This window comes from Arctopsyche grandis, chromosome 8 (genome assembly GCF_051622035.1).
Source record: "Arctopsyche grandis isolate Sample6627 chromosome 8, ASM5162203v2, whole genome shotgun sequence".
Classification (NCBI taxonomy): Eukaryota; Metazoa; Arthropoda; class Insecta; order Trichoptera; family Hydropsychidae; genus Arctopsyche; species Arctopsyche grandis.
In genome coordinates, this window is record NC_135362.1 from 28560504 (window position 1) to 28588180 (window position 27677).

Sequence of the window (27677 nt, forward strand, 5' to 3'; positions counted from 1 at the left end):
GAGCAGTAGACTACAGAGCCACGCAACCTTCACACGCGTTAGATCTATATGGTGCTATACATTGAAATATAATGTATAGAATAGTCATTGTAAACAAAAGTATCGCTTAAAAGCGAGCCATCGAAGAGAGAGACGGAAAGTCAGAAGAGAGACAAAAGAGTGAGGAAAAAAAATTCGTGGAAGTGATCGTCCCTTACAGCTACTGGACAAAACAGCTGACATCTCCGGGCACACGGATTTTTTGTGGCAACATTTTTAGGGGCTGAGAGCAATTCTATGCATACTACTTCAATGTAGATAAAGTAATAATAACTGTTTTTCAATGAGTGAGGCTGGTCCGAACATCTAGCACGTGCACATACAAATGTTCGGACTTTGTCGAACTAATACTACCACACAATTTCACTAGTAGAGCCTATTTCAAAGAGATCCTACTGCAACTGAGAAAAACAGACGAAATCTCCGTCTGCACGAAGTTTTAGTAGCAACATTTTTGGAAGCTGAGAGCGCTTCTACCCATTCTACTTCAATGGTGCTATATGCTTCTACGTGTGCCGTGGCACACACATTGCGATGCTTTGCAGTGAATTATATACCATACATTTATCGTGCTCCATCAGAGAAATGTAATATTAATTTCTCTGTGCTCCATTGTTCCACTGTTCCACTCCAACACTCAATGCACTTTCATATATTCAAAAACGAAATCAAACTATTTAAATATATATGAACATTTATAAATATATGAGTTCGGTGATTACTGGTCACAAATTACTCGTCACAAAGTCACTAAAATCTCTATAACGGAACATCTGGCAGCCGAAAAGTCCATCATACTAACGATAACTATCATAGTAACGAGAACTTGAGTGCCAAATATTGTGTATTCGCGATTTTCATGGCAAAAATTGTCTTTGTGACCACCCCAATGTGACGAATAGTCCAATTACCAAATATATGTATATAAATTTTGATGGGTGTAATTTGTTTTTACTTATTCCATATTCACAATACAGACGACTTTAGGTGGCAACACTGTAACAACAACTGTCAGATTTTGCCGAAATTTAACCACATGGCTTCGTTACTTTGACTGCAATTAAATATCATCTTCGACGAACTGGTTTTTGATTATTCAAAATTGATTTTAAAATAAATTAAAACACATAATAATTTGATTATTGCGGCATATAAACGTCACAACAATGCTCATCTCCGAGGTTACTTTTCCTATACATTTAAATTCCGAAATAATTGAATCCATAATTTAAATCAATTTATATATTTCAGTTGCCAGGTAGTGCAGATGGAGATCTGACATGTAGAACTTTCGTATTCGAAGATGAAGGTCACACTCTTGGAAATGCGCTGAAATGCATTATTGCCAGATAGTAAGTTTCGACGCTACTCACTTTGATATTATAGATAATTATATTGTTATATTAAATGTGTTGTACTTAACAGCATAGAAGTCCAATTCTGCGGATACACGGTACCACATCCGGCTGAAAATAAAATGCATTTTAGGATTCAAACCGCTAACGGTACTAGCGCAGTCGAAACCCTTAGAAAGGGATTAGAAGACTTGGAAGATGTGTGTAGTCACACAATAAACTTGTTCGAAAGTGAAGTGAGAGATTTTACAAACAAGTGAATGTATATTAAGTTTATTATGTATGTGATAATGTATCTATAAGCCAATTAAATAAAATATTATAAAATTTGATTTGTTTTGTTATTCAATTTAGAAGACATCCCATTTATAAACAATATATGTATTTTGATTTTTAAATGCTTTTTATTATTACGAAATTATGTTCACAATAAATCTTATATATATTTTAATAGCTACTGATCTACTGATCATTTTCTATTTTACGATTTAATTTAATTTGGTTAGTAATCATAGTATTAGATTATTCTTATGTTAATCTACAGCACAATAGGAAAAAGAGCTCAAAAACCTATTTACTATCCTTATAACTGCTCATAATACATAATATTAATAACAATATACATATGTATGTACATCGCAAACACTAAGACTGGCCGCGCACTAGGCAGCCAAGAATTCCTAGCTGCGGCAGCCAATAGATCGCGTACGATTGCACCGCAGCCAGAGCGTGCAAGGTAGAACTGACAGGCTTGTATGTGGCTGCCTTCAGTCTCCGCGCACTTGTCGTAGCAGCCAGAAGTATTTTACGCTCCGAAACTAGTTTTAACTTCTTTTTGAAAATGAGTTTCGATACAGAGTAACTAATTCGAGAAATCGTAAGGCAATATGGGATATGTCTTCAGAAGAATATAGTGATCGGGATGTGAAAAGACGAAGATAGGAAGAAATCACAAATACAATGTGTGAGGAAAGCTTAGCAGAAAATGAAAAGAATGAATTCGGTATGTAATTTTATTATTCTGATTCATATACAGTATTTATAGTACTTATCCCAATGTAACCCTGTTTTGCCATTCTAGCGGATTTTCATTTATAAAATAATCCGCAAATAAATCCCTATAACATGTTGATGATTGGCTCCCTCTATATGAGGGACCTGGGGGTATTTCTAGCTCTGGAGGGACGTACAGTGTATCTTGAAATTTGTAGCCATCCCTTTCTCGTACATAATTGTGTAAAACACAGCATGCTTGTACTATAGCAATTGCAAATTCTTTTCGAACATCTATCGGACGGTGAAAAATTCTTCATTTATTTGCCAGAATGGAGATAATGGACGTCATACAAAGAGCACAACCGCAACCTATGGAAACTCAGCATTCGCAATTTGGTCTGTTTCGCCAAGGCTATGCTGATAATGAACCAGCAACATATAGCCAAAGATATACGACACAATCGAATTATGGAGCAGAAACTTCAGTTAGTGGGCAATGTCGCCAATACTCGACACAGCCAAACCATGAACAGGAAACCTTCAGCAGTGGGCAATATCGCAATCGTACTACGGCATAAGTAATCGTACTACGGCAAGGAAGACTGCAAACACAGTAGAACCTCGATCATCCGGATTGTTAAAAACAAATTTTACTGCTTTGAAATGCATAACATGAAATTTCGAAAATAAGATGGAGAAATGAGTCAGTCGTCTTCAAAATTCAATACTCAAAGGATGTTTGTTTCTTGAAAATTAGATCGCAATTCAAATGTTTATTTTTAATATTACCTAGATAGCGTAATATAGCTACATAGATACGAAAAGATAACGTGTTGTATTATCATTAAAAGGCAACTTAGATATAATCAATGTCTTGGGACGTTTTTTGTCAAATAAATATGGTGTTGGAATGTCAAAAATCTCGAATATAAAAAAACAAAGTGAAAAAATTATGAAGTTTACTGCTTCTTTGATGTCAGATGGAAGCTCACAGCGTAAGGCTATGAAATAATCAGGAAATGAAGTTGAAGAGTGTATTTGTATGTGGTTCATTGAAAGACGATCGTCTGGACAGCCAATATCTGGTCTATTATTGTATGAAAAGTATTCGCGATTTGGCAACTTAAAAGCACAAATCCATAATTGAATTTCTTAATAATGAATAATTTAATATTGATCTTCATATTATATATATATAAATGTAGACAAATAAAAATTATTCAAACTGAATGTACACGTCTTTCCCTTTCAATTGTGATTTTTTCGATTATCCAGGCTACCTTCATCCCAAATTAGTCTGTATAATCGAGGTTCTACTGTACACCATTGTTCTCCATAACGTAACACATGAGAATCATCACTCAAGTAACTTGTATTCTCCAATAAGCTTTCAGTTAATTAAAACTTCAATAGCATTTTATTCAAATATTTGTTTAAATTTGGAAGAATGAAGTTTTGGCATCCAATTTGACTAATCGGATCTATGGAAATAAATAAAAATTGTGTAGCTTAGAAATCCAGTCTCAACTGATCATAATATTCCCACCAGCACTGTTAAATACCAAAACTATTTGAAGATTGTTCCCAAATATCTTACATACTCAGTATAACCGTCTATATACATATATATAACCATAATAAAAATAAAACAAGAAGTATGATATCATCCAAAAGCTTTTATTTTCAATCAAAGAATTAAATTTGCTCATCAAGTCTGAACACCTTTTGGGGTTTCGACAAATATTCAGCGAATTCTTGATATGGTGTCTTGCCCAAAGGAATGTCCCTCCACAAGTCCGGTGTCAAGAAAGCGTAAGTCTTGGCGATCGCAGCATACGTAGCTTTAGCGAAATTGCCGAGAGTAGCGGTCGAACCACGAGCAGAAGTGTAGCAATCTTCGATACCGGACATTTGAAGCAGCTTCTTAGGAACTGGACCGGATACGATGCCAGTACCACGAGGAGCCGGAATCAAACGCACCGAGACGGAACCGCACTTGCCGGTGACCTGAAACGAGAAACAAAAGAAAAACTTAACATCGGAACTTCAACAACAAACACTTCCTAAGCTATTAAGATAAAAATCAGACGCATAAGACTGACATCGAGCCTGAGCCCTACAGTGGAAACCACGAATGTAATGTAAATAATTTATCATCATGTAATTAGAAACGTGATAAATGGTAGATAGAAAAGATGTGTGTGTGTATATACCTTGCAAGGAACGGTGTGGGGCTTTCCGATCTTGTTTCCCCAATAGCCTCTACGTACGGGTACGACGGAAAGCTTGGCGAGGATGATAGCTCCACGGATAGCAGTGGCTACTTCCTTGCTGCACTTAACGCCGAGACCGATGTGTCCCTTGCTGTCTCCGATGGCTACGAAAGCCTTGAAACGAGTACGCTGACCGGCACGGGTCTGCTTCTGTACAGGCATGATCTTCAAGACCTCGTCCTTGAGCTCTGTGGGCCCGATGAAGAAGTCGATGATTTCCGACTCTTTGATGGGCAGAGAGTACAGGTAGATCTCCTCGAGCTTGATGATCTTGCCGTCCTTGACTAAACGTCCAAGCTTAGTGACGGGGATCCATTCCTTCTGGTCTTCCTTGCCGCGACCTCTGCCGCGTCCACGGCCTCGGCCACGACCACGAAGTCCTCCCCGTCCACGATCTCCACCACGAGAACCGAATCCTCCGCGGAACCCGCCTCGACCAGCGGCCGGAGCTGCGTCCGCCATTCTGGAAAATTTCAACACACATTCAATCAAATCCCATCACATTAATACACTCACAATGAAACTCAATTGTAAATCAGACGTTTCGAGCCGTCATTGTGACCTCCGGTGGAAACCGCGAATGTAGGCAATTGCCGTTATCATCATTAAAACTATATATATATATATATACATCAAGCTATTAGTGTGCTCGACACCACGTGGCAGCTGTCACTTGATACAAGCACATTTATAGGTTATAGGTTATGTTCACCACGTGGCGCCACTTCTCCAGCATATAATCCAACACGATCGCCATAGTATGTGAAGGTAATTGAGCGTTGAATAAATGCAAAACAATCGTTACACAGTCTCGAAATAAGACTCGTGTTCGATAAGCGATGCGAAGCCATGTGTCCAATATGGCGGCCGTTTGGTGAGAAACGAATGCCAGCAGAACGAGGCTCGCTGGAGATGATTGCGATTGGTTTAACGATATGGCGATAGTCAAGATGCTATGCTAGGAGAAGGAAGTGGCTGACTTCAAGAATATAGGAGTATCGAAGGACGAGTTCAAGACTACTTACGTGATCTGTGACGAGCGTCAAACGGAAGTACAATGAGGCCGGGGTATGTGCGGCACTTGTATTTATAGCTTCGTAGTACCAACTGAGTTGCAGCGGAAATCAATTATTTCGACCATGTCTGCTGTCAATTTATATTTGTAGCTTTACATTTTGTGAAATAAATGATAACTATGATATATATATGTATGTATATATATTACAAAATATATTTTCTACTTAATAATAAAACTTAGCATTTGATATTATTGAAAATATGTTCTCTTCATTAACATTTTAATTTCAATAATGTGTTTTTTTCAACAATGCTTCAAATTTAAACTATTTTTATTGCTTTAGATCATCGACTTTAGAGAGTCTTTAATTAATATTATGTATTAGATGTATTGTGGCGGCTCGCTTATACGACATGGTCGAGTTTGGTTGCCTTCCTGCGAGTGGGAACCAACTCGGCTGGGTTCGGAGAGCTACTACTCACTCTGTCTTCAGCTGTCATATAATAAACACGTGCATTAACATGCCAGTCGTCTCATTCGTTCATCCTCCATACTGGTGACCCCCGACATCGAGCCACGCAGCCTCGATCAATTTCAACATGCCGCTCATCCCTGCCTCGCCGAGCCAGGCTACCAGCTACCCGCCGCGCCCCCATCGCCATCAACACAGCACGCCGCGGCCCGCGGGTGACAATAAACGAGCAGACATGGCTACCTACCTACCTACCGACGTCCAGCCACAACGTCGATGACAGGTGCTTAAAAAAATGGGGGAGCGAATGAGACGACGATCTTGACAGCTGGATGTGGAGTCATGCGCGATCCACTACACATAGAACGGTCATCCAGCACCACAAGACATACACCACCTCAGCACCATCATCATCATCATCATCAAGGCCCCGTCCGTCCCCACGAGCGTCGTCACGCCGAGACGGGCGGTAGCGCTACAACACCTCCACGAGCCACAACGACTCACAGTCCAGCTCGGAGTATCATCAACCACATCGATGCCCCTGCCGCCCCCGCCGCCCCACCAACCGACATCAGCCTCGGAAGAGCGGCGCCGCCGCAGCATCGCATCGCATCGGCGCGACCATCGGACCAGCCACCGTCCTGCTCGCGACGTCACCGCCCTCGAATCTACCGACCATTCAGGGCGGTACACCTATGTACACAGCGGATGACCCACGTCAACAATTTTTTTTCTCCCACGTAATAATTTTTTCTCTTTGTGTAACAATAATTTTTTTCTTTTGTAAAATATGTTTCTTTGTAATTTTGGTATCGCTGATGCTGGGGGGGGAGTGATGTGGCGGCTCGCTTATACGACATGGTCGAGTTTGGTTGCCTTCCTGCGAGTGGGAACCAACTCGGCTGGGTTCGGAGAGCTACTACTCACTCTGTCTCCAGCTGTCATATAATAAACACGTGCATTAACATGCCAGTCGTCTCATTCGTTCATCCTCCATAGTATTATGAACATTTATAAGGATTGTAAATAGGTTTTTGATTGTAACAAGGCTGGTTTTGTTAAATTGTTGCCAACCTACATATAGTACATATAAAGACAGACTTTCACACATTAAGATTATAAGTGTAGGCATATAGTACAACAAACAATGATCTCACCAGGCCACTGCGACACATATCCTGAAAATCGTTTACTCGTGGCAATCATTTACACGTGTTCGTGGAAACAAAGAAAAAGCATTCATGTGTGACGCTTGAACCTATAAAACACGCGCCTCGAAAATAGGTCGACACGTGCTTCGTATACACGTGTCTTGGAAACAAAGGAAGCGTATGACCCCATTCTCTTACGGACATCGTCCTGGCTTTGACCCCAAAGCTATAAAACTCTCGCCCTGAGAACACGTGCCCTGGAGAACAAAGAGATCTTTTGCACACGCCACGCTTAGAACTTCCATATATAAAGCAACGCAGCAACCTCCACCGGCAGAGTGAGCCTCTGGAGTTCATACAGATCACTTCTCCGAAGAAACCTCTTCGTACATATAATAAGCATTGTACCAATTGAACGCAAATAAACGATCCTCTTTCAAACTACACAACACGTGTTTCGTTAGACCGGGATACGGTCAACATACCTTCCCTGTCTTATACTGATGACCACCGACTACTAAATTGGCGATCTTACACTGGTGACCCCTGTTCTACATAAGTTTGTCTCATCGCAAAAGAGTTTCTGATTTATTGCTTTTATATAAAATAGTCACTGGTGCTATTGTTACATCTATAAGAATAATTGTAAATAGGTTTTTGAGCTCTTTTTCCTATAATGCTGTAGATTAACATTAGAATAATATAATACTGTGATTACTAACCAAATTAAATTTAATTGTAAAATAGAAAATGATCAGTAGATCAGTAGCTATTAAAATAGATATAAGATGTATTGTGAACATAATTACGTAATAATAAAAAGCATTTAAAAATAAAATAAAAAACTATTTTTATTAACACACAATTGAGGAGTTCATCTATCAGCTCATCTGACGCTCTCTAGCCTCTCTAGAGAAGGTTGGCAATCGCTTTTGCGTTCGTTTCACTTTGACAGTTCGAATGTCAAATCACAGTTTAATCTTAATTCATCTCTCCGAAGCTGAGAAACGAGCTTCTTTGTACATATAATTACTATTGTGTTAGTAAGAGGATCCTTTATTTATGTTCACTTGTTATATATTTTTGACTTTTAAAATTCGCTAGATAAAAGTATTTTAAAGCAATAAAATATCACAATCAATATCAAAAACATCTGACTATTGATACCAATACTCACTTTGAGCACAACAGTACTAGATTTTGAGTTAAAGACCGCAAAAGCCAAAATACTGTAAAAATCGCGCATTTTTTTAAACGCTCATATCTCGTAAACGATCAAAAACCAGACCAACAAAAATCATTATCATATTTGAATTCAGTGGGTCAAAGTTAGTAAAGATTGGTTAGTCTCCGCTCTGGTAACTCAAAAACGTGATTTTTTGTTGCTCAGTGTAATTATGGCAGCCCTAAACTAGTACCAAAGTTAGACCAAATATGTCACTAAACAGGATTGCAAGGCGAAAGCGAGTCGATCTGGTTGCTGTCAGAGTTAAATACGGGAACTATGGAGTGCAGGCTTTGTCTTGGATCAGCTCCGGCCGAATCTTCCGTCTCCATCTTCGGCGGTCCTCATCCAGAGCGTCTGCAGCAACGCATTCGGACCTGCTGTCAAATTCAGGTCGGTGCTACTTACAGGTTACAATTATTGTGGTTAACTCTTCTCACCGCTTAATCCTACTTTTTCCATCTGCAGGTTAAAAGAGGCGATGGGTTGCCAGACAGGGTGTGTCTTTCGTGTAAGACCAATCTGGAATTGTTGATCAGCTTTCGAAAGGCTTGTTTTCGAAACAACGAATCGTCTCGACTGGGGTCAGGTGATTGCTTGAAAATCAAGACTGAAGAAGTTTTATTGGAAGATTTAATTTGGAACGATGAGCCTTCACAATCGACAATTCATCGAAAGACTAGTGAAATTTGCTTGAAGCCGTTTCCCATTGAATCTGAACTTATTTTACACAAAACATCACTTCCTGGAGTAAAGCTATTTCAATGTGATATTTGTTTAAAATCATTTATTAGAAAAAATACACTTATGATCCATTTGAGATCTCACACGGGTGAAAAACCTTACAAGTGTAAAATTTGTCTAAAATCATTTATTACAAAATCTAGCCTTGAGAAACATAAAAAATTGCATACTGGGATAAAACTACACAAATGTGACATTTGTTTAAAATCATTTGTTGAAAAAAATAATCTTGTGATACATTTAAGAACTCACACTGGTGAAAAACCTTACAAGTGTGAAATTTGTCTAAAATCATTTACTCAAAAATCTCACCTCGTTTCACATGAAAATTTGCATACTGGGATAAAACAACATAAATGTAAAATTTGTCTAAAATCATTTATTACAAAATCTAGCCTTGAGAAACATAAAAAATTGCATACTGGGATAAAACCACACAAATGTGAGATTTGTTTAAAATCATTTATTTCAAAAAATAAACTTGTGACACATTTAAGAACTCACACGGGGGAAAAGCCTTACAATTGTGAAATTTGTCTAAAATCATTTACTCAAAAATCTCACCTCGTGTCACATGAAAAAGTGCATACTGGGATAAAACTACACAAATGTGACATTTGTTTAAAATCATTTGTTGAAAAAAATAAACTTGTGAGACATTTAAGAACTCACACGGGGAAAAAGCCTTACAAATGTGAAATTTGTCTGAAATCATTTACTCAAAAATCTTACCTCGATATACATAAAAATTTGCATACCGGGATAAAACTACATAAATGTGAAATTTGTCTAAAATCATTTATTCAAAAATTTAACCTCGTGTCACATGAAAAATTGCATACTGGGATAAAACCACACAAATGTGAGATTTGTTTAAAATCATTTATTACAAAAAATAAACTTGTGTCACATTTAAGAACTCACACGGGGGAAAAGCCTTACAATTGTGAAATGTGTCTAAAATCATTTATTACAAAATCTAGCCTTGAGAAACATAAAAAATTGCATACTGGGATAAAACTACACAAATGTGACATTTGTTTAAAATCATTTGTTGAAAAAAATAAACTTGTGAGACATTTAAGAACTCACACGGGGGAAAAGCCTTACAAGTGTGAAATTTGTCTAAAATCATTTACTCGAAAATCTCACCTTGAGAAACATAAAAAATTGCATACTGGGATAAATATAAAAAAATTGTTATTATATAAATACTGTTAATATTCTTACATTTTGGTTGTATGTGTGCCATGATGTTTCTAGCGCCCCCACTCGCATGTCATTTTTTCTCATTGCAGTTTATTTAAATAATTTTAAAAGAAATGATAGAAAATTAAATACACAGATGTATTATTTGGCTTTCTCGTTTTATTTATTTTAAATGTAATAATTTTTATTTATTGGATAAAATTGAGATAATTTTGGTAAACATACTTCATCATCCTAAACCAAAGTGTCAATTTAAACAGACGGGGCGAAAAGTATGACCGGCGTAAGAAAAATTTTTTTTGCTATTTTGAAAGGAAAAATTAATCACGACTACTTCCATCTAGAAGCGCTTTATGTGCGGACATTTCCAGAAAAAAGTAATGGAATTGGTGATCAAGATTATCAACTCCATTAAGGCTAATGCTCTTAATCATCGCCAATTTAAAGAATTTTTAGTTGAAATAGAAAGTGAGTACGCAGATCTTCTGCTGCATAACAAGGTACGTTGGTTATCAAGAGAAAACGTGTCGCTTCCTTATTACCAGAAATTAAAACATTTCCCCTTGAGAACACTCCAGAACTAACGGAAAATCAGTGGTGGATCAAAAAAATTAATTTCATGGTAGACGTCACGTCTCATATAAGTCAGCTTAATCGTAAACTACAGGGGATGGAAACACAATGTTTTCGATGTTAGAAGAAGTTCATTTCATTCGAAAACAAATTATCCCTTTTTGATCAAAAATTTTGAAAGAGAAACTTTGATTCACTTTCCAAGCCTGCTGAAACATCGCCAATAAAATACTTCTGATACTGACATTTGCTATTTAAAAAATATGAAAAAAGCTATTCTCAACAGGTTTCAGGAATTCAGAAACATCAAAGCGACGCTAGCTTTTGTAAAAAAAACCTCCTAATGCAACTAACAGAATTAATTTTTTCTCCCTTTAATGTTAGCATTGGCAACTTTGAAAAGCAATGGTTCGGTGATTACTGGTCACAAATTAGTGAATTATATACCACACATTCTACTTCAATGGTGCTATATGCTTCTACGTGTGCCGTGGCACACACATTGCGATGCTTTGCAGTGAATTATATACCATACATTTATCGTGCTCCATCAGAGAAATGTAATATTAATTTCTCTGTGCTCCATTGTTCCACTGTTCCACTCCAACACTCAATGCACTTTCATATATCAAAAAACGAAATCAAACTATTTAAATATATATGAACATTTATAAATATATGGGTTCGGTGATTACTGGTCACAAATTACTCGTCACAAAGTCACTAAAATCTCTATAACGGAACATCTGGCAGCCGAAAAGTCCATCATACTAACGATAACTATCATAGTAACGAGGACTTGAGTGCCAAATATTGTGTATTTGCGATTTTCATGCCAAAAATTGTCTTTGTGACCACCCCAATGTGACGAATAGTCCAATTACCTACTATAATATATAGATGACATATAGAAAATGTTATACAATGTAATAAAGATAAACAAAAAATGTTACCGACGATTTATTTATGTAGATGAGATGTAACAAGTTCATAATAGAATGACGAATTCACTTTTAGAAACCGTCCGTAATAAAGATTATTATATTCGTCACGTATTGAAAAATTCAAAGAAAAAAGTAAATCATGATTTTCAGATGACCTTTAACCCATGAAATTATCTCAGCATTAAAAATAATGTATGAAAAAATTTTTTAGTTAGTGGGACATAATATACACCTTCGTGCTTTAAATAGTTCTAATTTTTCGAAGTGGTATAAATTAGATCCCACCATTTAGTTAGTGGGACATAATATACACCTTCGTGCTTTAAATAGTTCTAATTTTTCGAAGTGGTATAAATTAGATCCCACCATGCAGCAAAAGATAAAAAAAGATGTTCCATTTTTGATACCTCTATGCTTCAAAGGTTAAGAAAATTTATTAATTTTTTCCACCAAATTAAATATAAAAAAATTCTAAGCAGCGGCATCAACAAGTTCGCAAGCAGATAGCCAATGGCCTGTGTACAAACATTGAAATCAATTTATTTTTATATGTGCGGATCATAGATATATAATACATAGATACGCCCTCACGCTTTATGCCGGTCTCCCTGTTGGCGCATGCAAAATACATGGCGCATGCACACTTTCTCTCAGTAGGTAGTTAGCTTCTAAGTAGGAAAGGTCGATTGCGGAGGTCTTGTCGTCACTAACTGAGGGGTGCGGGGGGTTTAACTAGCGGGTAAGTGGTGAAAAAAACGACGACCGCTGCGTCGTAGGGAAAAACCTTATTTTTTCCCAACTTCCCCGCTAGTTAAACACCCCGCACCCCTCAGTTAGTGACGACAAGATCTCCGACCAAAATCACGCGTCAGGGCCCATCTATTTATTTATTTATTTACTTAACATATTAGCCACAGTGACATTACAGAGATCTCCAACGCGTCACTGTGGCCGGTCATTCAGTAATAATAACTTATAATCAGTGGCGGACTGGCCATACAAGCTAACATGCCCGATGGCACGTGGGCCCCACGATCTGTTAGAAAATAGGGGCCCTCAGTAAAGTTAAATAGCTTTTTCACTATTTCATTTTACGTGTGTAAAAATGTACAGGATATTGCACTTCGGGACCTAAAGTTTGGGTATTTCAACAAAAGAAACTTCTTACGATATACAAAAGCAACTAATACCTGCTTTAATAGCCCAAGGATCGGTTAACTTTTTTTATTAGGCTCGAAATGTAAGTTTCAACATTTGTGTGGGCCCTTTTGTCAAGCCCATTTCCAACCTCAAGATTATGTATATACCTATTAACCTACATATGTAACAAATACCTACTGAAATAAAAATGGGAATATACAAATTTCCGTGAATAAAATAAAGTAAATTTCATAAAACAATTTTGATACTCATCATCAACCAGCGATTTAAATTTACTTCATACTTTAAAAATAACATTTGATTATACTTCGACAATATAGTAAGATTTAAATACACAATTTTAAATAGTTTCCGAATATAAAATTTATTCCTAATCTTGCCCCCTCCTCAAAAGCCCGAGTTTTGATTAATATTAATCGAAAATATTATGCATTGTTTTCTACCGAAAGTAAAAGCCGCTTTTGTGCCACATTATTTTATGATGCATTCTATTTACCTAGGACAAGGGTTAAAACGAAATATACAATGTAATTTATAGATCTATTTTGCTTTTGCCATTTTTATTGCACCTAAATTGAAAACGAAACTCTTTAAAGCGACTTTTACCCACGATCTTTCGAAAGAAACCAGTTAAAACCGTTGAAAATCTATTCCAAAGATCTGTCGGTAACTTTGTACGATTCTCCGGCAAACCTTTTTATTTTATTGGCTAAATACGACTTCGAAAATTACCTATAGTTTCAACTAGTGACAAGGAATTAGATATTACTTCAGACATAAATTCTGAGGCACATGATGTTATTGAACCTACACAAGAAAAAAAATGTACTACTGGAATATTTCAATATCCATCGCGAGACAATCTGAAACAATTTTTTGCTGAACATCCATTTCAGCCTGTAAGTGATCTACCATTTGATGCTCGATTATATGAGAGAAACACTATGAATGATTCAGTCCCAAGAAATTGGCTAACATATAACATAGAAAATAAGTGCTTATATTGTTCATATTGCTTAGCGTTTGAGTGTCCCAAATCGGATTCATCATCATTTGTACATGGCTTTAGTGACTACAGACGTATTAGCCAGAACTTGGCTGTGCACGAATCGACAACAACCCATGTGCGAAATGTTCATCAATATATCAGTGTGGTTAATAATGGAACATTAGATAATTTTTTTGCGTCATCATTAATTCAAAAGAAAGAAAAGGTACTAAAGCAAAGAAGTATTGTCATGAGGATTATAGACATCATAAAGATGTTAGGCAAGCAAGCAGTTTCTTTTCGAAGTCACAGAAATGAATCGGCCTATACTCTGGATGATGAAGCTTCGAATCATGGTAATTTTTTGGCTTCAGTGCAGTTGATGGCAAAATATGACACCATTATAGCAGCTCACGTTTCTGCAGTGCAAAAAAAGTCATATCAAAGAATGAAACGACTTAAGCACCAAGGAAAGGCGGGAAATAAAGGCCGTGGTGGACTAATTACCTACTTGAGCAAAACAACTGTTAATAGGTTAATCCATATTATGAAAACTATGATTCAAGAAAGAATTAGTCATGAAGTTTTTGAAGCAAAATATTATTCTATCCAGGTTGATTCAACACAGGATAATACAATCATCGATCAATTTAGCATCATTATTCGGTATGTGCATAAAAGCATTGTCTATGAGCGCCTACTTTCAATTGTGCCGTGTAATGATGGTACAGGACAGGGACTTTTTAATTTATTGACTGAAAAGTTGCAACATCTTAATATTGACCCTAAAAATTGTATATCTGATAGCACCGATGGTGCTGCAAGCTACCATGGAGAGTATAATGGTTTGCAGAGTAAACTTGCTAACATGGCAGATCAACATGTTCATATATGGTGTTATGCCCATGTCTTAAATTTGGTAGTAACTGAAACCACAAAATGTTGTGTGTCTGCAGTTTCTTTTTTTAATTTGCTTCAAAATTTAGCAACTTTTATAAATGGATCATATAAGAGAATGTCTGTGTGGATAGGAGTTGTTGAAAAACAACTGGGGCAAGAAAAGATGAAAAGATTAAAACTAATTGGTGAAACCAGGTGGTCGGGAAAATCTAATGCAGCAACAACAATATTTGGACATTTTAATGATCCCACTGCTAGTACTTTCGTAAATCTACTTACATGCTTATCAATGATACAGGATTCAGACAAGTTTGATGCAAAAACGAAGCACGAAGCCACTTATTTACTCCAGAGTCTTCAAAAGTTTGAAACCATATTGACAGCATTTACTTACTTGTACATATTTGAAACCACAGCCCCCTTGTCTAGTTATTTACAAACAAATTGTTTAGATATGTTTACTGCATGGAGTTTGGTAGATACAGCAACAACAAAGTTGATGGAACAGAAAAGAACATTCCATAATGTTCACAGTAAGGCTTTCGAATTCGTAACAATATGTAATGATATGATTTCAATGATTAATATGGATGAAAATCAAACATTGGAAATTGATTCTATAGAAACAGCGTTGCCTGTTAAAAGACAAAGGAAGAAGAAAAGAATGGCAGATGAAGTAACTAATGATGAAGGAAATTCTTCGGATCCTCTGGCTGATTTTCGAATAACTGTATTTAACCTTATAATGGATCGCATTGTCCAATCGCTACAATCACGATTTATACATCACAAGCAGTTGTATAAAGATTTATCTTGGTTGGACCCAGCTAATTTTAAAATTATTGCAGAAAAAGGCCTTGATGATATTGCATTGGATGGTGTTGTGAAGTTCTTTCCACTAATCAAAAGAGGCAATGTAAAATTAGAATTGGTTTCATTTGCCTCAAATTTTGATATATTGAAGCTATTACTTCAAATTAGTGAGAGTGAGGATGACAGCAGCAGCTGTAAAACTTGCAGAACATGTCCATCGTGCGTTTTAAAAATTTTATCGTCGAACAGACTACACGACAAAGCGTATGATAACCTATATGAATTATACAAAATCGTCTCCACACTCTCAGTTACACAAGTGCAATGTGAGAGGACGTTTTCAAAATTAAAAATAATTAAGAACAGACTGAGAAATACGTTGTCTGAAGAAAATTTAGAAAATTTTATGTTCCTTTCTATTGAGAAGCAAATGTTAGATGATTTGGATGCAGAAGAAATTATTAACAGATATGCACAAGCGTCGAAAGGACTCAAACGTTTGCTAATATACTCTTAATTTTCCAATTTTTCTTTTAGATTTTTTATTATTCTTTTATAATTATGTATTTTATGTGTATGTCCTTGTTGAATCTCGGTTCAGTCCTATCTTGTAAATAAAGTTTCCTATATACATTTTGTATTTCTGTTAATTGCCAGTAAGACGTGTAGTATGTGTATATTCTAATTAATAAAAATAAAAATAAAAATTGCAAAATATAATTGCAATTTTTATTTTTGATTCGTGCATTTTTGAAAATTTGATTTATTTTTTACCCTAGATTTTTAGCGTGATAAAAAAAAAAGATTTTTTTTTTTATATATGGGGGGGGGGGAGGAAAAATTTTTTTTAACCCTGGGGGCCCCCTTTGACTCCTGGCATGTACTAATTTCAGTCCCAGTCCGCCACTGCTTATAATAATAACAATATTAACACAACATCATTAAAATCATAAAAAAAAACATAGATAATGTAATAACAATCATTCATATTTATAATAGGCAAAATCAACCACTGGCATTCCTCAACAACCACTCAACCAGATTAGTATATTTTATATTGAAGAGGTCAATTTCACCAGAAATCCGGTTGAGTAGATATATCGCCCTAGATATAGGAGCCGTTGTCAACATATTTGTGCGAGCCACAGGAGGAACAAACAAATCACGATTTCTCAAGTCCCTGAATTTACTAGGTGCATTAAACCTAAATTCATTTAGAACCTGAGGATTGTGTATTATCCCATTCAACAGCTTATGTTAAATTACAGAAAACGCAAATATCGGAAGGCAAAGATCGACAATCGAAAGATCTTAAGTCGAAAGATTAAAAAAAAAATGGTGCATTGTAAACGGTACATACTCACTTAATTTGCGCGAGCAGGATACAACAGGAACAAGAGGAACAGGCTTTTCCTCCCGTATTAATGTGCGCGCGCAGAATACGGGAGGAAAAGCCTGTTCCTCTTGTTCCTGCTGTATCCTGCTCGCGCAAATTTAGTGAGTATGTACCGTTTACCATGCACCATTTTTTTTTTTGATCTTTCGACTTAAGATGTTTCGATTTTCGATCTTTGCCTTCCGATATTTGTGTTTTCTGTAATTTAACATTCTGTCTCGTCACGTAGACCCATGTATTATATATCTATGGTGCGGATAAAATACTCTAATGTCCGATGGCGTTTTAAGTAATGAAGTATTTTTTCTTTGAAAAATGTCCTGCTTTTAAATTAGAAAATAATAGTCACCTTATATTAAAGGCACAAAACATACTCGGCAATGTCCCAGGGTTCTTATTCTATAATATTTATAGTCAATTGTTTGATTCAAAGTTATTTTTTTAATCAGATCCTTTATAAAAAAAATTACAGGAAATACACTAATATCGTCGGTCATTTGGATTAAAATAGTACAGAATTTGGAATAATAACTTTTTTCCATCATTAATTCTTACATTTTAAGTTAATAATTGTGATCACATGGCCAACGTCAACATTTTCCATATAATTATCAATTTATGTAGCTTTCATCAAAATATTCATGCAGAAATAATAAAATAAACTTAATATCTTGTAAAAATTTATTTCTTCTTTCCTCGAAGTTGAAAAATTTTTATCAAATTTTCATTAGTGCAAATATTACCAAAAAAAAACAACACACATATTTAAAAAGCTTTGATTTTAATAAAGCTTCCTGGATTTTTTATAATTTAATTACATTAAATTTATTAGGTTACTACTTAAAATTAATCAACAATTTTCAGGATTCCTTTCTTTTAGCATTCTCGTAAGCGCTGCTCGTTTTCAAATAGTGATACAATGTATATTTAGTGACTATGAACATTGTAAATACACCAGCAAAACAAACAATTATGTTTTTTTCTAGTCATGATTTATTTGATTCGTCTGATGTATTTTTATGTTGTCCACTTTGTGATGCATCATCCGAAGCTTTAGTTTCAGATCTCGGTTGAGGACATACTACAAATTTGATATCACCACCCTTGACAACTTTCTGCTGAATATTACATTCTGGTGGACATTCTCCTGTTACTTTAGTAAAGATTTTTGCCTATAATCAAACAAATAGTTAAACAAAAGTATGTATTAGGTTTTATTTACATATGTTTATGTAACCGAATAACTCACAGATTTTTCAGTATTTTCTTTGTCGCCATTGATAATTACTTTAACTTCATAATTTTTATCCAACCATCTTTTTAGATTATTTATCCTTGTTTGTAAATCATTATCACCAATTTTTGTAGCAATCGGCAAAACTTTTCTGCCTTTAATTGTAGACTTATTTTTATCTGCCTTTTTTTCACTTCTTTTTTGCATTTCTTCTTTTAAATATTCTGATGGCGACATCAACCTAAACATTTCAAAAATACGAAATCAGAAAATGCGCAACGATTGAACAAATTACAATATATTAGATTTGTATAAATTATGTAAGATTGGAGGATGAAATTCGCTATTACTGACTACTAACTTATAAACTGGTCTTCTAGTTTGGGCATCATAATCTTCTATCTTGACTAGCTTGAAGCGTTTGATCTTGGCGATATTTTCAGCCTCGGCTTTGTCTAAGATGGAAACGGAGTTGTCTGAGGAGATGAGAGTGATACGAGGGGGCCTGGGGGGCCGAGGGGGCTCGGGAGGCTTCTTCACCGTCCTCCCTACGCCCCCAGCAAACCCCCTACTTAATAACAAGACACAACGCAACATCAACGAAACGTCAAATACAACGATATGACATTTCAAAGACGTCTAAAAAAATAATGTAACGACCATTAAATTTGAAACCACAAGTGATTTTGGGTAATTGGATTATTACTCACATTGCGATCGCCCAAAATACGACTTTTGCCATGAAAATGTCAATAATAATAATAATAATACCCAACTACTAATGTCATCTACAGCCATTCATCATCCACTGCTGGATGCAGGCCTCACCAACACCCATTCTATTCGTCTCTGTTTTGAGCGGTAATTGGACTATTCGTCACATTGCAGTGGTCACAAAGACAATTTTCGCCATGAAAATCACGAATACACAATATTTGGCACTCAAGTTCACGTTAGTATGATATTTATCGTTAGTATGATGGAGTTTTCGGCAGTCAGATGTTCCGTTATAGAGATTTTAATGACTTTTGGGCGAGCGCTTTGTGAGCAATAATTACCGAACCGTGATTTTGACCCCTGTTATAACGCTTCGGTGATTATTCCACACAAAACGGTCTCGAGCACCTCACTAAAATCTCGATCACGGAACATCTGGCATCCGAAAATTTCATCCATCGAGATTTTTTTCACGATCACGATATCACGAGATCACGACAATTTTTGCCACAAAATTTTCGAAACCGGAACATCTGGCACTCGAGTTCTCGTTAGTATGATTGTTCGCGTCGATAGCTCTCGATGAATGGGATTTGAAGGTGCTTTAATATGGCCTTAAAAAGTTTTAAACTTACGGTTGCGGCGCTTTAATAAGGTTTTATATAAAAAGTTTATGAATCAAATTGCAAATTATCAAAACAATTCACGTTTTCGTATTTATTGAAAAAAATTTCACCCGAAGCGTTGAATTTGTAAATTTTATTTTATATTTTTTTAATTTATGGGGGGCTGGCAATCCGATAGTTCCCATCAATTGACAACAAGATAATTGATATATTATTGTGAATTATTAACGAGAGCACAGAATTATTTTTTTTCATCAAAATTTAATTGATTAGCTGTATCGTTTCATTCCTAGTCAGAGAGATGTAATAAGAATAGAGGGAATAAATAATTTGTAGGAATCTCGTCGTCGTCATCGTCATCGAAACATTCGAGAATATTCCGCAACAACAAACTACATTCCCGAAAACCAGACGTCGTACACCTGCAGTCATTATATTAAACTCAAGCGGAACGCCCCTACCAGTCGAGTGGAACCAAAACGGTCGAAACACGCCGCCACCATTAAACCACATCGAGCGGAACGGCGCCAATCATTCCAGAAAATTCTACGCCTCGACAAAAGTGCATTCCTCGTTCACGCATCAACAACCACATGCGCTTACGCATCAACAACCACTTCCATCAATCGTTCCAGAAAATTCTACGCCTCGACAAAAGTGCATTCCTTTCTTACGCATCAACAAACCACCACCATCGGTCAGGCGATTCCAGAAACACTATAAAAGGAGGTACAACCCAAACAACGCCAGTCGACCCACAGCAGCAAGCGTCGACATACAGCTCCTGACCAGCCACCACTACACTACGCGGACTTGGAAGATCAACCAGCCGGACGAGCCAGCAACACACTGCCGTATCCAGAGACCTTCCGAACATAGCCGAACACCGAGCCAGCAACACACTGCCGCATCCAGAGACCTTCTGAACATAGCTGAATGCCGAGCCAGCGACACTCTACCATATCCAGAGACCGCTGAACGAAACACTTTTACCAACAATTAACCATACTTGTGTATACGTGTTACTACCAAATAAATACCATATTCAACATACAGCTGTATTAATACCGAACACAGACGAACCTGTCTATAATACATGGCGGACTGGTGGTGAAGAAGACCTTCACAACAAGACTAGATCCCCATAAATTGTTGTCAATTTTACGCGGTACGTCTCTATAAACACGCTACATCGCACGGAATACAATCGGATCAATTTACTTATAAAAATGTATCCCATGTTGTTAATTGTGTGTTTTTGAATGTATTGTGCAATTTTTACCGATGCTTGCCCATCTTGCGAGTAATATAAACAAACAGAGAAGTTTTTATCGGACATACGTCGAGCACCAAGCGTCAACTACGACTGATGCTAAAATTATTTAGATCTGTCCGTGGACAGAATGTCACTTGACAACAATATAAAACCTAAAGCCACTTCTATTAATATTACATTTCTCTGTTCCTAGCAGTCAAAATGGTGCAAGTAGAGAAAAAAGCCAAGCAAGTCAAATGGACTCAATTATCTAAATAAATAAATAAAAATAAAGTGAATTTGTCAAAATTATTTTGACATATAATTATTGAAAATAGTTTGCTTACGGCCAAATATTCAACTTAAAAAGTCATACGAAGTGACATGTGGACAAGTGTCGAGTCGCGCGGCTGATGAAATATGGTACGTTTTATAAGTTTCCCTATTTGTATACATCAAACTACATAGCATCTCTCAAACGAAATCTATAAACACTACCCTTATTATCCTTAACATTTATAACCTATAAAATTCATTTATCCTTATCGATGACTGAAAATCATATTTATATTCTTCTCTCATATCCACAAAGGCTGCACTCGATAGAAAAGGGACGTTCAAAGTCGAATACTTGCGCAGTATCGAAAAGGACGTGCAATCGCAATGGGAAAAAGATCGCATATGCGAAGAAGATGCACCGAAAGGGGATGCGAGAGGAGTCGGAAAGTTCATGTGTACTTTTCCGTTTCCTTACATGAACGGAAGACTGCATCTAGGTCATACGTTTTCCCTGTCCAAGTGTGAAGTAAGTCTTTATTATATTACTTTTAACCCTTTGCCCGCGGCAATAAATACAGCGAACAAGCCCTGTACGCGGCACCTTTTTCGCGAATTTTGCAATCGAGTTTTCGACCTTAAATACAGATTTTAATATTTACTTAAGTAACCAGATATGTTAATTAACACATAAAGTATTATTTTAAACAATAAAATACATAATATATCTCGTAGTTTTGGCTTAATTGTCAAATAATCATTCTTCATAATTGTATGAAGACGTGACGTCACATAAACGAGGTTTCAGTATGGTTCCACAAAAAACTAATTTTGACTGGTATATATTCATTTTATGCAAATTGAAAAGATGGCATTCAACTCTCAGTAATATATTCAACCAATTGTGAACCTTAAAACAGTTGAAATAGGCGCATATAAGGCTCAAAATCCCGTGCAAAGTTCAGAAATTCTATGGAAGACAGCCGCGCTAGACTTGACTTGTCGCGCAAAGCTTCCATAGAAGACGGCCGCGGGCAAACGGTTAACGCTATCACTCGATACCTCGATAATATCCGACTCGTTCTAGTTTGCCGTTCGATACCATCGCTTGAAAGGAAAAAAATGTTTATTCCCGTTTGGATTCCACTGTACTGGCATGCCGATCAAAGCGTGCGCCGATAAACTGAAGCGAGAGATTGAATTGTACGGATGCCCTCCCTTGTTCCCCGAGACGGAAGAAGCAATCAAAGAAATAATCGATGATGTCATCGTAAAAGATAAGAGCAAAGGGAAGAAAAGCAAAGCCGTGGCGAAGGCTGGAGGCGCCAAATATCAATGGCAAATTATGCAGAGCTTGGGCTTGGCCGATGAAGATATAAAAAAATTTGCAGATGCTTCATACTGGTTGGAATATTTCCCTCCTCTGGCTGTTCAAGACCTTCTAAGCATTGGAATCCACGTAATTATTTTTCTGTTTCAATAATAAAGACACCGATCAGTTGTATTGAAGGTTACAATACATTTTAGGTTGATTGGAGGCGTACTTTTATAACAACCGATGCCAATCCATTCTTCGATTCCTTCGTTCGGTGGCAATTTCTACATCTCAAAGACAGAAAGAAGATTCAGTACGGTAAGCGTTATACGGTATTTTCACCGTTGGATGGACAGCCTTGCATGGATCACGATCGTAGCACTGGAGAAGGTGTCGGCCCTCAAGAATACACTTTAGTAAAAATGCAAATGATTAAACCATATCCAAAACAGTTGAGGTATGTCTGCCGAAATCGAGTCGTAATACATATTTGTATTTAATATTAAATTGTATTGATTGTCTGATTTTAGCAAAGCTGGCAATAAGAATGTATTTTTGGTGGCTGCAACTTTGAGGCCTGAAACTATGTACGGTCAAACGAACTGTTGGGTTAGACCCGATATGGAATACATAGCTTTTACTACAGCGAAAGGAGAAGTTTTCATATGCACTGCTCGATCTGCTCGTAACATGTCTTATCAAGGTTTTACAGTTGAAGAAGGGAAAGTAGACGTTTTGGCGAAGCTGCGAGGACAGGATATTTTAGGTCTGCCGTTAAAATCGCCTTTGACTTCTCATTCGGTTATTTATACCTTGCCTATGCTGACAATCAAAGAAGATAAAGGCACTGGGGTTGTAACGAGCGTTCCGTCTGATTCTCCCGACGATTATGCAGCTCTAGTCGATCTTAAAAAAAAGCAACCGTTCAGAGAAAAGTACGGCATCAAAGACGAAATGGTTTTGCCTTTCGATCCGATACCGATCATCGACGTACCCGAGTTTGGAAATCTATCGGCCGTGGCCGCGTATGACAGATTGAAAATTCAAAGTCAAAACGATAAAGATAAGCTGCTAGAAGCCAAAGAAATGGTTTACTTGAAGGGATTTTACGACGGTGTAATGTTGGTCGGCGATTTCAAGGGTAAGAAGATTCAAGACGTCAAAAAGGATTTGCAAAAGAAACTGTTGGATAGCTCTGAGGCTGTTATATACTACGAACCAGAGAAGACTATTATGTCTCGCTCTGGCGACGAGTGTGTCGTTGCTTTGTGCGATCAGTGGTATTTGGATTACGGTGAGCCAATATGGAGAGCTCAAGCCGAGAAGTCCCTGCAAAACATCAACACTTATCACGACGAAGTGAGAAAGAATTTCACGGCATGTTTGAATTGGCTTCACGAGCACGCTTGCTCTCGGACATACGGATTAGGCACTAAACTACCGTGGGACGAGCAATGGCTAATAGAGTCACTGTCCGATTCCACTATTTACATGGCGTACTATACGGTAGCACATATACTTCAAGGAAATTCGTTCAAAGGAGATAAACCCAACATGTTCAATATCAAAGCTGAGGAAATGACGCCTGAAGTATGGGACTTCATATTCTTCAAAGAAGCCGCCTATCCGGCCAAATCTAAAATTAAAAAAGAAGCTTTGAATTTGATGAAGCGTGAATTCAACTTTTGGTCAGTGTTTTGTGTTTAATAATCGCATTACTGTTGAGTATTGTTATAACAATTGTTGAATTTTAGGTACCCGGTCGATCTGCGAGTATCCGGCAAGGATTTGATTCAAAACCATTTGACGTATTTCATTTATAATCATTGCGCAATCTGGCCGAAGGAAGAGAACATGTGGCCTCAAAGTATCCGAGCCAACGGGCACTTGTTGCTGAATTCTGCTAAAATGTCAAAGTCGGAAGGCAACTTCTTGACTTTGAGCGATGCTGCTAAGAAATTCAGCGCCGATGGAATGAGACTGTGTTTAGCCGACGCTGGAGACTCGGTCGAAGATGCAAACTTCGTCGAGAGCATGGCCGACGCCGGTATTCTCCGATTGTTTACTTTTATCGAATGGGTCAAGGAAACTCTAGCGGCACGCGAATCCCTTAGAAAAGGTGCATGTTATTTGTTATATTATCGAGTAATTATTTTGTTTTTGATTCGTTTAAATAATACGATCGTTATTATGATTACAGGCAAAGGAGAAACTTTCCACGATGGAGTGTTCATAAGCGAAATGAATTTAAAAATAAAAGAAACCGATGAAAATTACAATAAGATGCTGTTTAAAGAAGCTCTGCGTACTGGTTTCTTCGAGTTGCAAGCATCTAGAGACAAATACAGAGAACTTTGCGGCCCCGTCGGAATGAACGAAACGTTGATTCTACAATTCATTAAAATTCAAGCTCTCTTAATGTCGCCAATCTGTCCACACGTTGCCGAACACGTCTGGAAACTCCTCGGCAATGTAAATCATCCTTACTATTTACATATTATAAGCTTCAATCAAAACAAATATTTACTTCCCTTTTCGTTTACTAGGAAAAAAGCATTATGCTTGCGAAATGGCCCGAAGCTGGTGCAATCAACGATCTTGAAATCAAAGGCAGTTGCTATCTGATGGAAGCTGCACATTCGTTCAGAGTGTATCTGAAAAATTTCACAACCATCAAAAAACCTAAAGCAAAGGGTGCAGCACCTGCAATACCTGAAAAACCGGACAAAGCCATCATATGGGTCGCCAAAACATTCCCTCAGTGGCAAAGCGTCGTCCTTACGATACTAAAAAAGATGAACGACGTAATTATATATTATAATAAATAATAAATAGGCGTGTATTTAATTGATCAGTAATTTGTTCAGCTTTTCATCAACAAAAATAACTAAATTGTCAGTAAATATTTCGAAATTATCAGTGAGTATTCTAAATGATCAGTTATTAAACAAAAATGATCAGATAAAAAAATGAAACGGTCGATGATTATTATAAGATGATCGGTAGTATCATTTAGAAATGATTATTTAATTTTGACAGCCAGAAAATCGTATTATAGCTCCTAGTATAAAAAATCCCGATGAATTTTGCCACTTAGCAACATTCTTTTAATAATCTCCCCCTTTCGGTTTTCAACCCCCTCAGTCCTCGCTCCACGTTCAGTTCAGTCTCACTGTCTCAGTTTACCTAACCTAACCTAATTTTAAATGAATAAATACCGACCCTAACAACCCATTCTTTAATGAATAGGGACACCCTAACTTAACCTAATCTAACCTGACCCTTAAATAAATAAGTGTTGGCTGCTAAGATATGTTTTTTTTGTGAAAATATTGATGAAACAAAACTTAAAAAAATATATATTACAATGTGTTTGGATGGATATTACGGTGTGTGAACCATGAAGAGAGTGGGAATGGACAGTAGCAGGGCGACGCGCTATCATCCAACTGTCAAAACTTATAATTTCACTGATAGAAAATCCTTTTTGATCAGTAATACTGATCAAAAAAGAATTCTTTACTTGAACAAAGATGGGCAATTTACTGATCGTTTATTATATTCTACTGATCAAGTTTAAAATTAATTACTGATAAATTTTTCATTTTTCACTGACCACATTTGGAATTATAAACTAACCAAATAGTTTGTTGCCTAATAAATATACATGTGTATATAAATTTGGATTTATTCATACAAAGCCGTGCGTTTTAGGAAAATAAAGGACTGCCCGAGAATAAAGTCATATCTGCCGAGCTCGGTAAGTTAGACGTGCTGAAAAAATACATGAAGAAGGTTATGCCGTTCGTGCAAGCGACCAGGGAAAAGATGGCCGTCATCGGAGTTCAGGCTTTGTCGCTGACGATGGAGTTCGACGAGGCTGAAATTCTCAAACAGAACGCATCGTATTTAGCCAGTACTTTGGATGTAAGTGGAAGAAGAAGTTTGGTGTTGTTTTTGAGTGTGCATTTCAGTGATTGAGATTGTTGGTGTTGTAGTTGGACGAGGTGGCGGTGAAATTCATCGTCGAAGGTGAAGATAAGGCTAAGGAAGACTGCTGTCCGGGCCAGCCTTTTGTGACGTTCTCCACGACGCCCGGTCTAAGAATGGAATGCACGAATCCTACTCCGATGAGCGGACTATTCACGCAGGAAGTGCTGGTGACTGATGGTGATACAGTAGAAAAAGTCAAACAAAGATTTTTGAAGGAATCGAAAGCAGTTAAAGGTATATTTAACTTTCAAAACGATTTAATACGAATAAGCTTCTTTATTTCTATTGATTTTGTTGTTTTTAGATTCGAGTGTATTGAAGTTTTGGAGATTCGCCGATCCCGTTTCGGGGCCGAGAAAAATTCCGTCTTTTGATAATCCGTTGGACGGCAAGGTTCAGCTCGAAGGAGGCAACAAATTCAAAGTCGATATCGATAACAGAAAGTTGAGCGTTGAAAGTGGTAGTAAAGTTATCGACGTCGGTTTGAAGATAATTTACACTTACGGACTGTAAAAGTCTACGATTGGTTGTGATTTTTCACATTTCAAAGGGTTGTCATTTTCGTTTTCTAATACAATTCATGATTATTTATTTAATGTGTATTTCGTTGCTATGCAAATGGAATTCATTGGTAATATCTGTACCGGTATGTTGTTGTTTCGACGTAATTGGCGTTTACTTATCGTTAGTGCGTAATTTCATTTATCGTGCATATTATTTTAAGAATAATATTTTGTAGTAAATTATTATTATTTATCTCATTGCCAAAGGCGCCTTCTTTTTATTATTAAAACATTACTTTTTATTTTATGCAGTGATACTGTCCAACATGCGAGTGTACTTCACTAATAATAGTGAACAGTATTATATTTATTTGAAATAAACTATAATAGCACAACCTTAAATGCAGTTTTTTTTATTTATTCGATCCATTATGTAGCCAGGAGTGTAGCTCGGTGGTTGCGTTAACCCTTTGAATGCTGACCAACGCTGATCGGCGT

The 27677-nt window shown here is 36.8% G+C and overlaps 7 protein-coding genes across 7 annotated transcripts; 5 read left to right on the forward strand and 2 right to left on the reverse strand.

The window, feature by feature from the left end:
- Positions 1-833: 833 nt before the first annotated feature.
- On the forward strand, positions 834-1725 carry Polr1D (RNA polymerases I and III subunit AC2 l(2)37Cg). The gene is made up of 3 exons (XM_077436025.1): positions 834-1220; positions 1291-1391; positions 1465-1725. Exons 1-3 carry the CDS (start codon positions 1206-1208, stop codon positions 1652-1654), a joined length of 306 nt encoding a protein of 101 aa, XP_077292151.1. The 5' UTR covers positions 834-1205; the 3' UTR covers positions 1655-1725.
- Positions 1726-4044: 2319 nt separating this feature from the next.
- On the reverse strand, positions 4045-5858 carry RpS2 (ribosomal protein S2). Its single transcript, XM_077437159.1, has 3 exons — positions 5689-5858; positions 4604-5126; positions 4045-4397 (listed from the first exon to the last, which is right to left on the reverse strand). The coding sequence occupies exons 2-3, from the start codon at positions 5123-5125 to the stop codon at positions 4086-4088; spliced, it is 834 nt and encodes a 277-aa protein (XP_077293285.1). The 5' UTR covers position 5126; positions 5689-5858; the 3' UTR covers positions 4045-4085.
- A 303-nt stretch (positions 5859-6161) lies between these two features.
- Positions 6162-7233, forward strand: LOC143915706 (uncharacterized). Its single transcript, XM_077436460.1, has 2 exons — positions 6162-6404; positions 6459-7233. The coding sequence occupies exon 2, from the start codon at positions 6496-6498 to the stop codon at positions 6898-6900; it is 405 nt and encodes a 134-aa protein (XP_077292586.1). The 5' UTR covers positions 6162-6404; positions 6459-6495; the 3' UTR covers positions 6901-7233.
- Positions 7234-8199: 966 nt separating this feature from the next.
- LOC143915707 (uncharacterized) lies at positions 8200-10635 on the forward strand. Its single transcript, XM_077436462.1, has 3 exons — positions 8200-8346; positions 8756-8925; positions 9001-10635. The coding sequence occupies exons 2-3, from the start codon at positions 8812-8814 to the stop codon at positions 10495-10497; spliced, it is 1611 nt and encodes a 536-aa protein (XP_077292588.1). The 5' UTR covers positions 8200-8346; positions 8756-8811; the 3' UTR covers positions 10498-10635.
- Positions 10636-13010: 2375 nt separating this feature from the next.
- Positions 13011-16381, forward strand: LOC143915923 (zinc finger MYM-type protein 1-like). Its single transcript, XM_077436743.1, has 5 exons — positions 13011-13040; positions 13760-13829; positions 13902-14062; positions 14184-14312; positions 14369-16381. Exons 1-5 carry the CDS (start codon positions 13011-13013, stop codon positions 16379-16381), a joined length of 2403 nt encoding a protein of 800 aa, XP_077292869.1.
- Positions 16382-17684: 1303 nt separating this feature from the next.
- On the reverse strand, positions 17685-19254 carry mIF3 (mitochondrial translation initiation factor 3). The gene is made up of 3 exons (XM_077436463.1): positions 18856-19254; positions 18510-18735; positions 17685-18432 (listed from the first exon to the last, which is right to left on the reverse strand). The coding sequence occupies exons 1-3, from the start codon at positions 19089-19091 to the stop codon at positions 18247-18249; spliced, it is 648 nt and encodes a 215-aa protein (XP_077292589.1). The 5' UTR covers positions 19092-19254; the 3' UTR covers positions 17685-18246.
- Positions 19255-21413: 2159 nt separating this feature from the next.
- LeuRS (Leucyl-tRNA synthetase) lies at positions 21414-27579 on the forward strand. Its single transcript, XM_077436464.1, has 11 exons — positions 21414-21515; positions 21685-21897; positions 22456-22827; positions 22896-23140; positions 23214-24371; positions 24438-24802; positions 24884-25155; positions 25230-25487; positions 26398-26610; positions 26682-26910; positions 26981-27579. The coding sequence occupies exons 1-11, from the start codon at positions 21513-21515 to the stop codon at positions 27187-27189; spliced, it is 3537 nt and encodes a 1178-aa protein (XP_077292590.1). The 5' UTR covers positions 21414-21512; the 3' UTR covers positions 27190-27579.
- Positions 27580-27677: the final 98 nt, after the last annotated feature.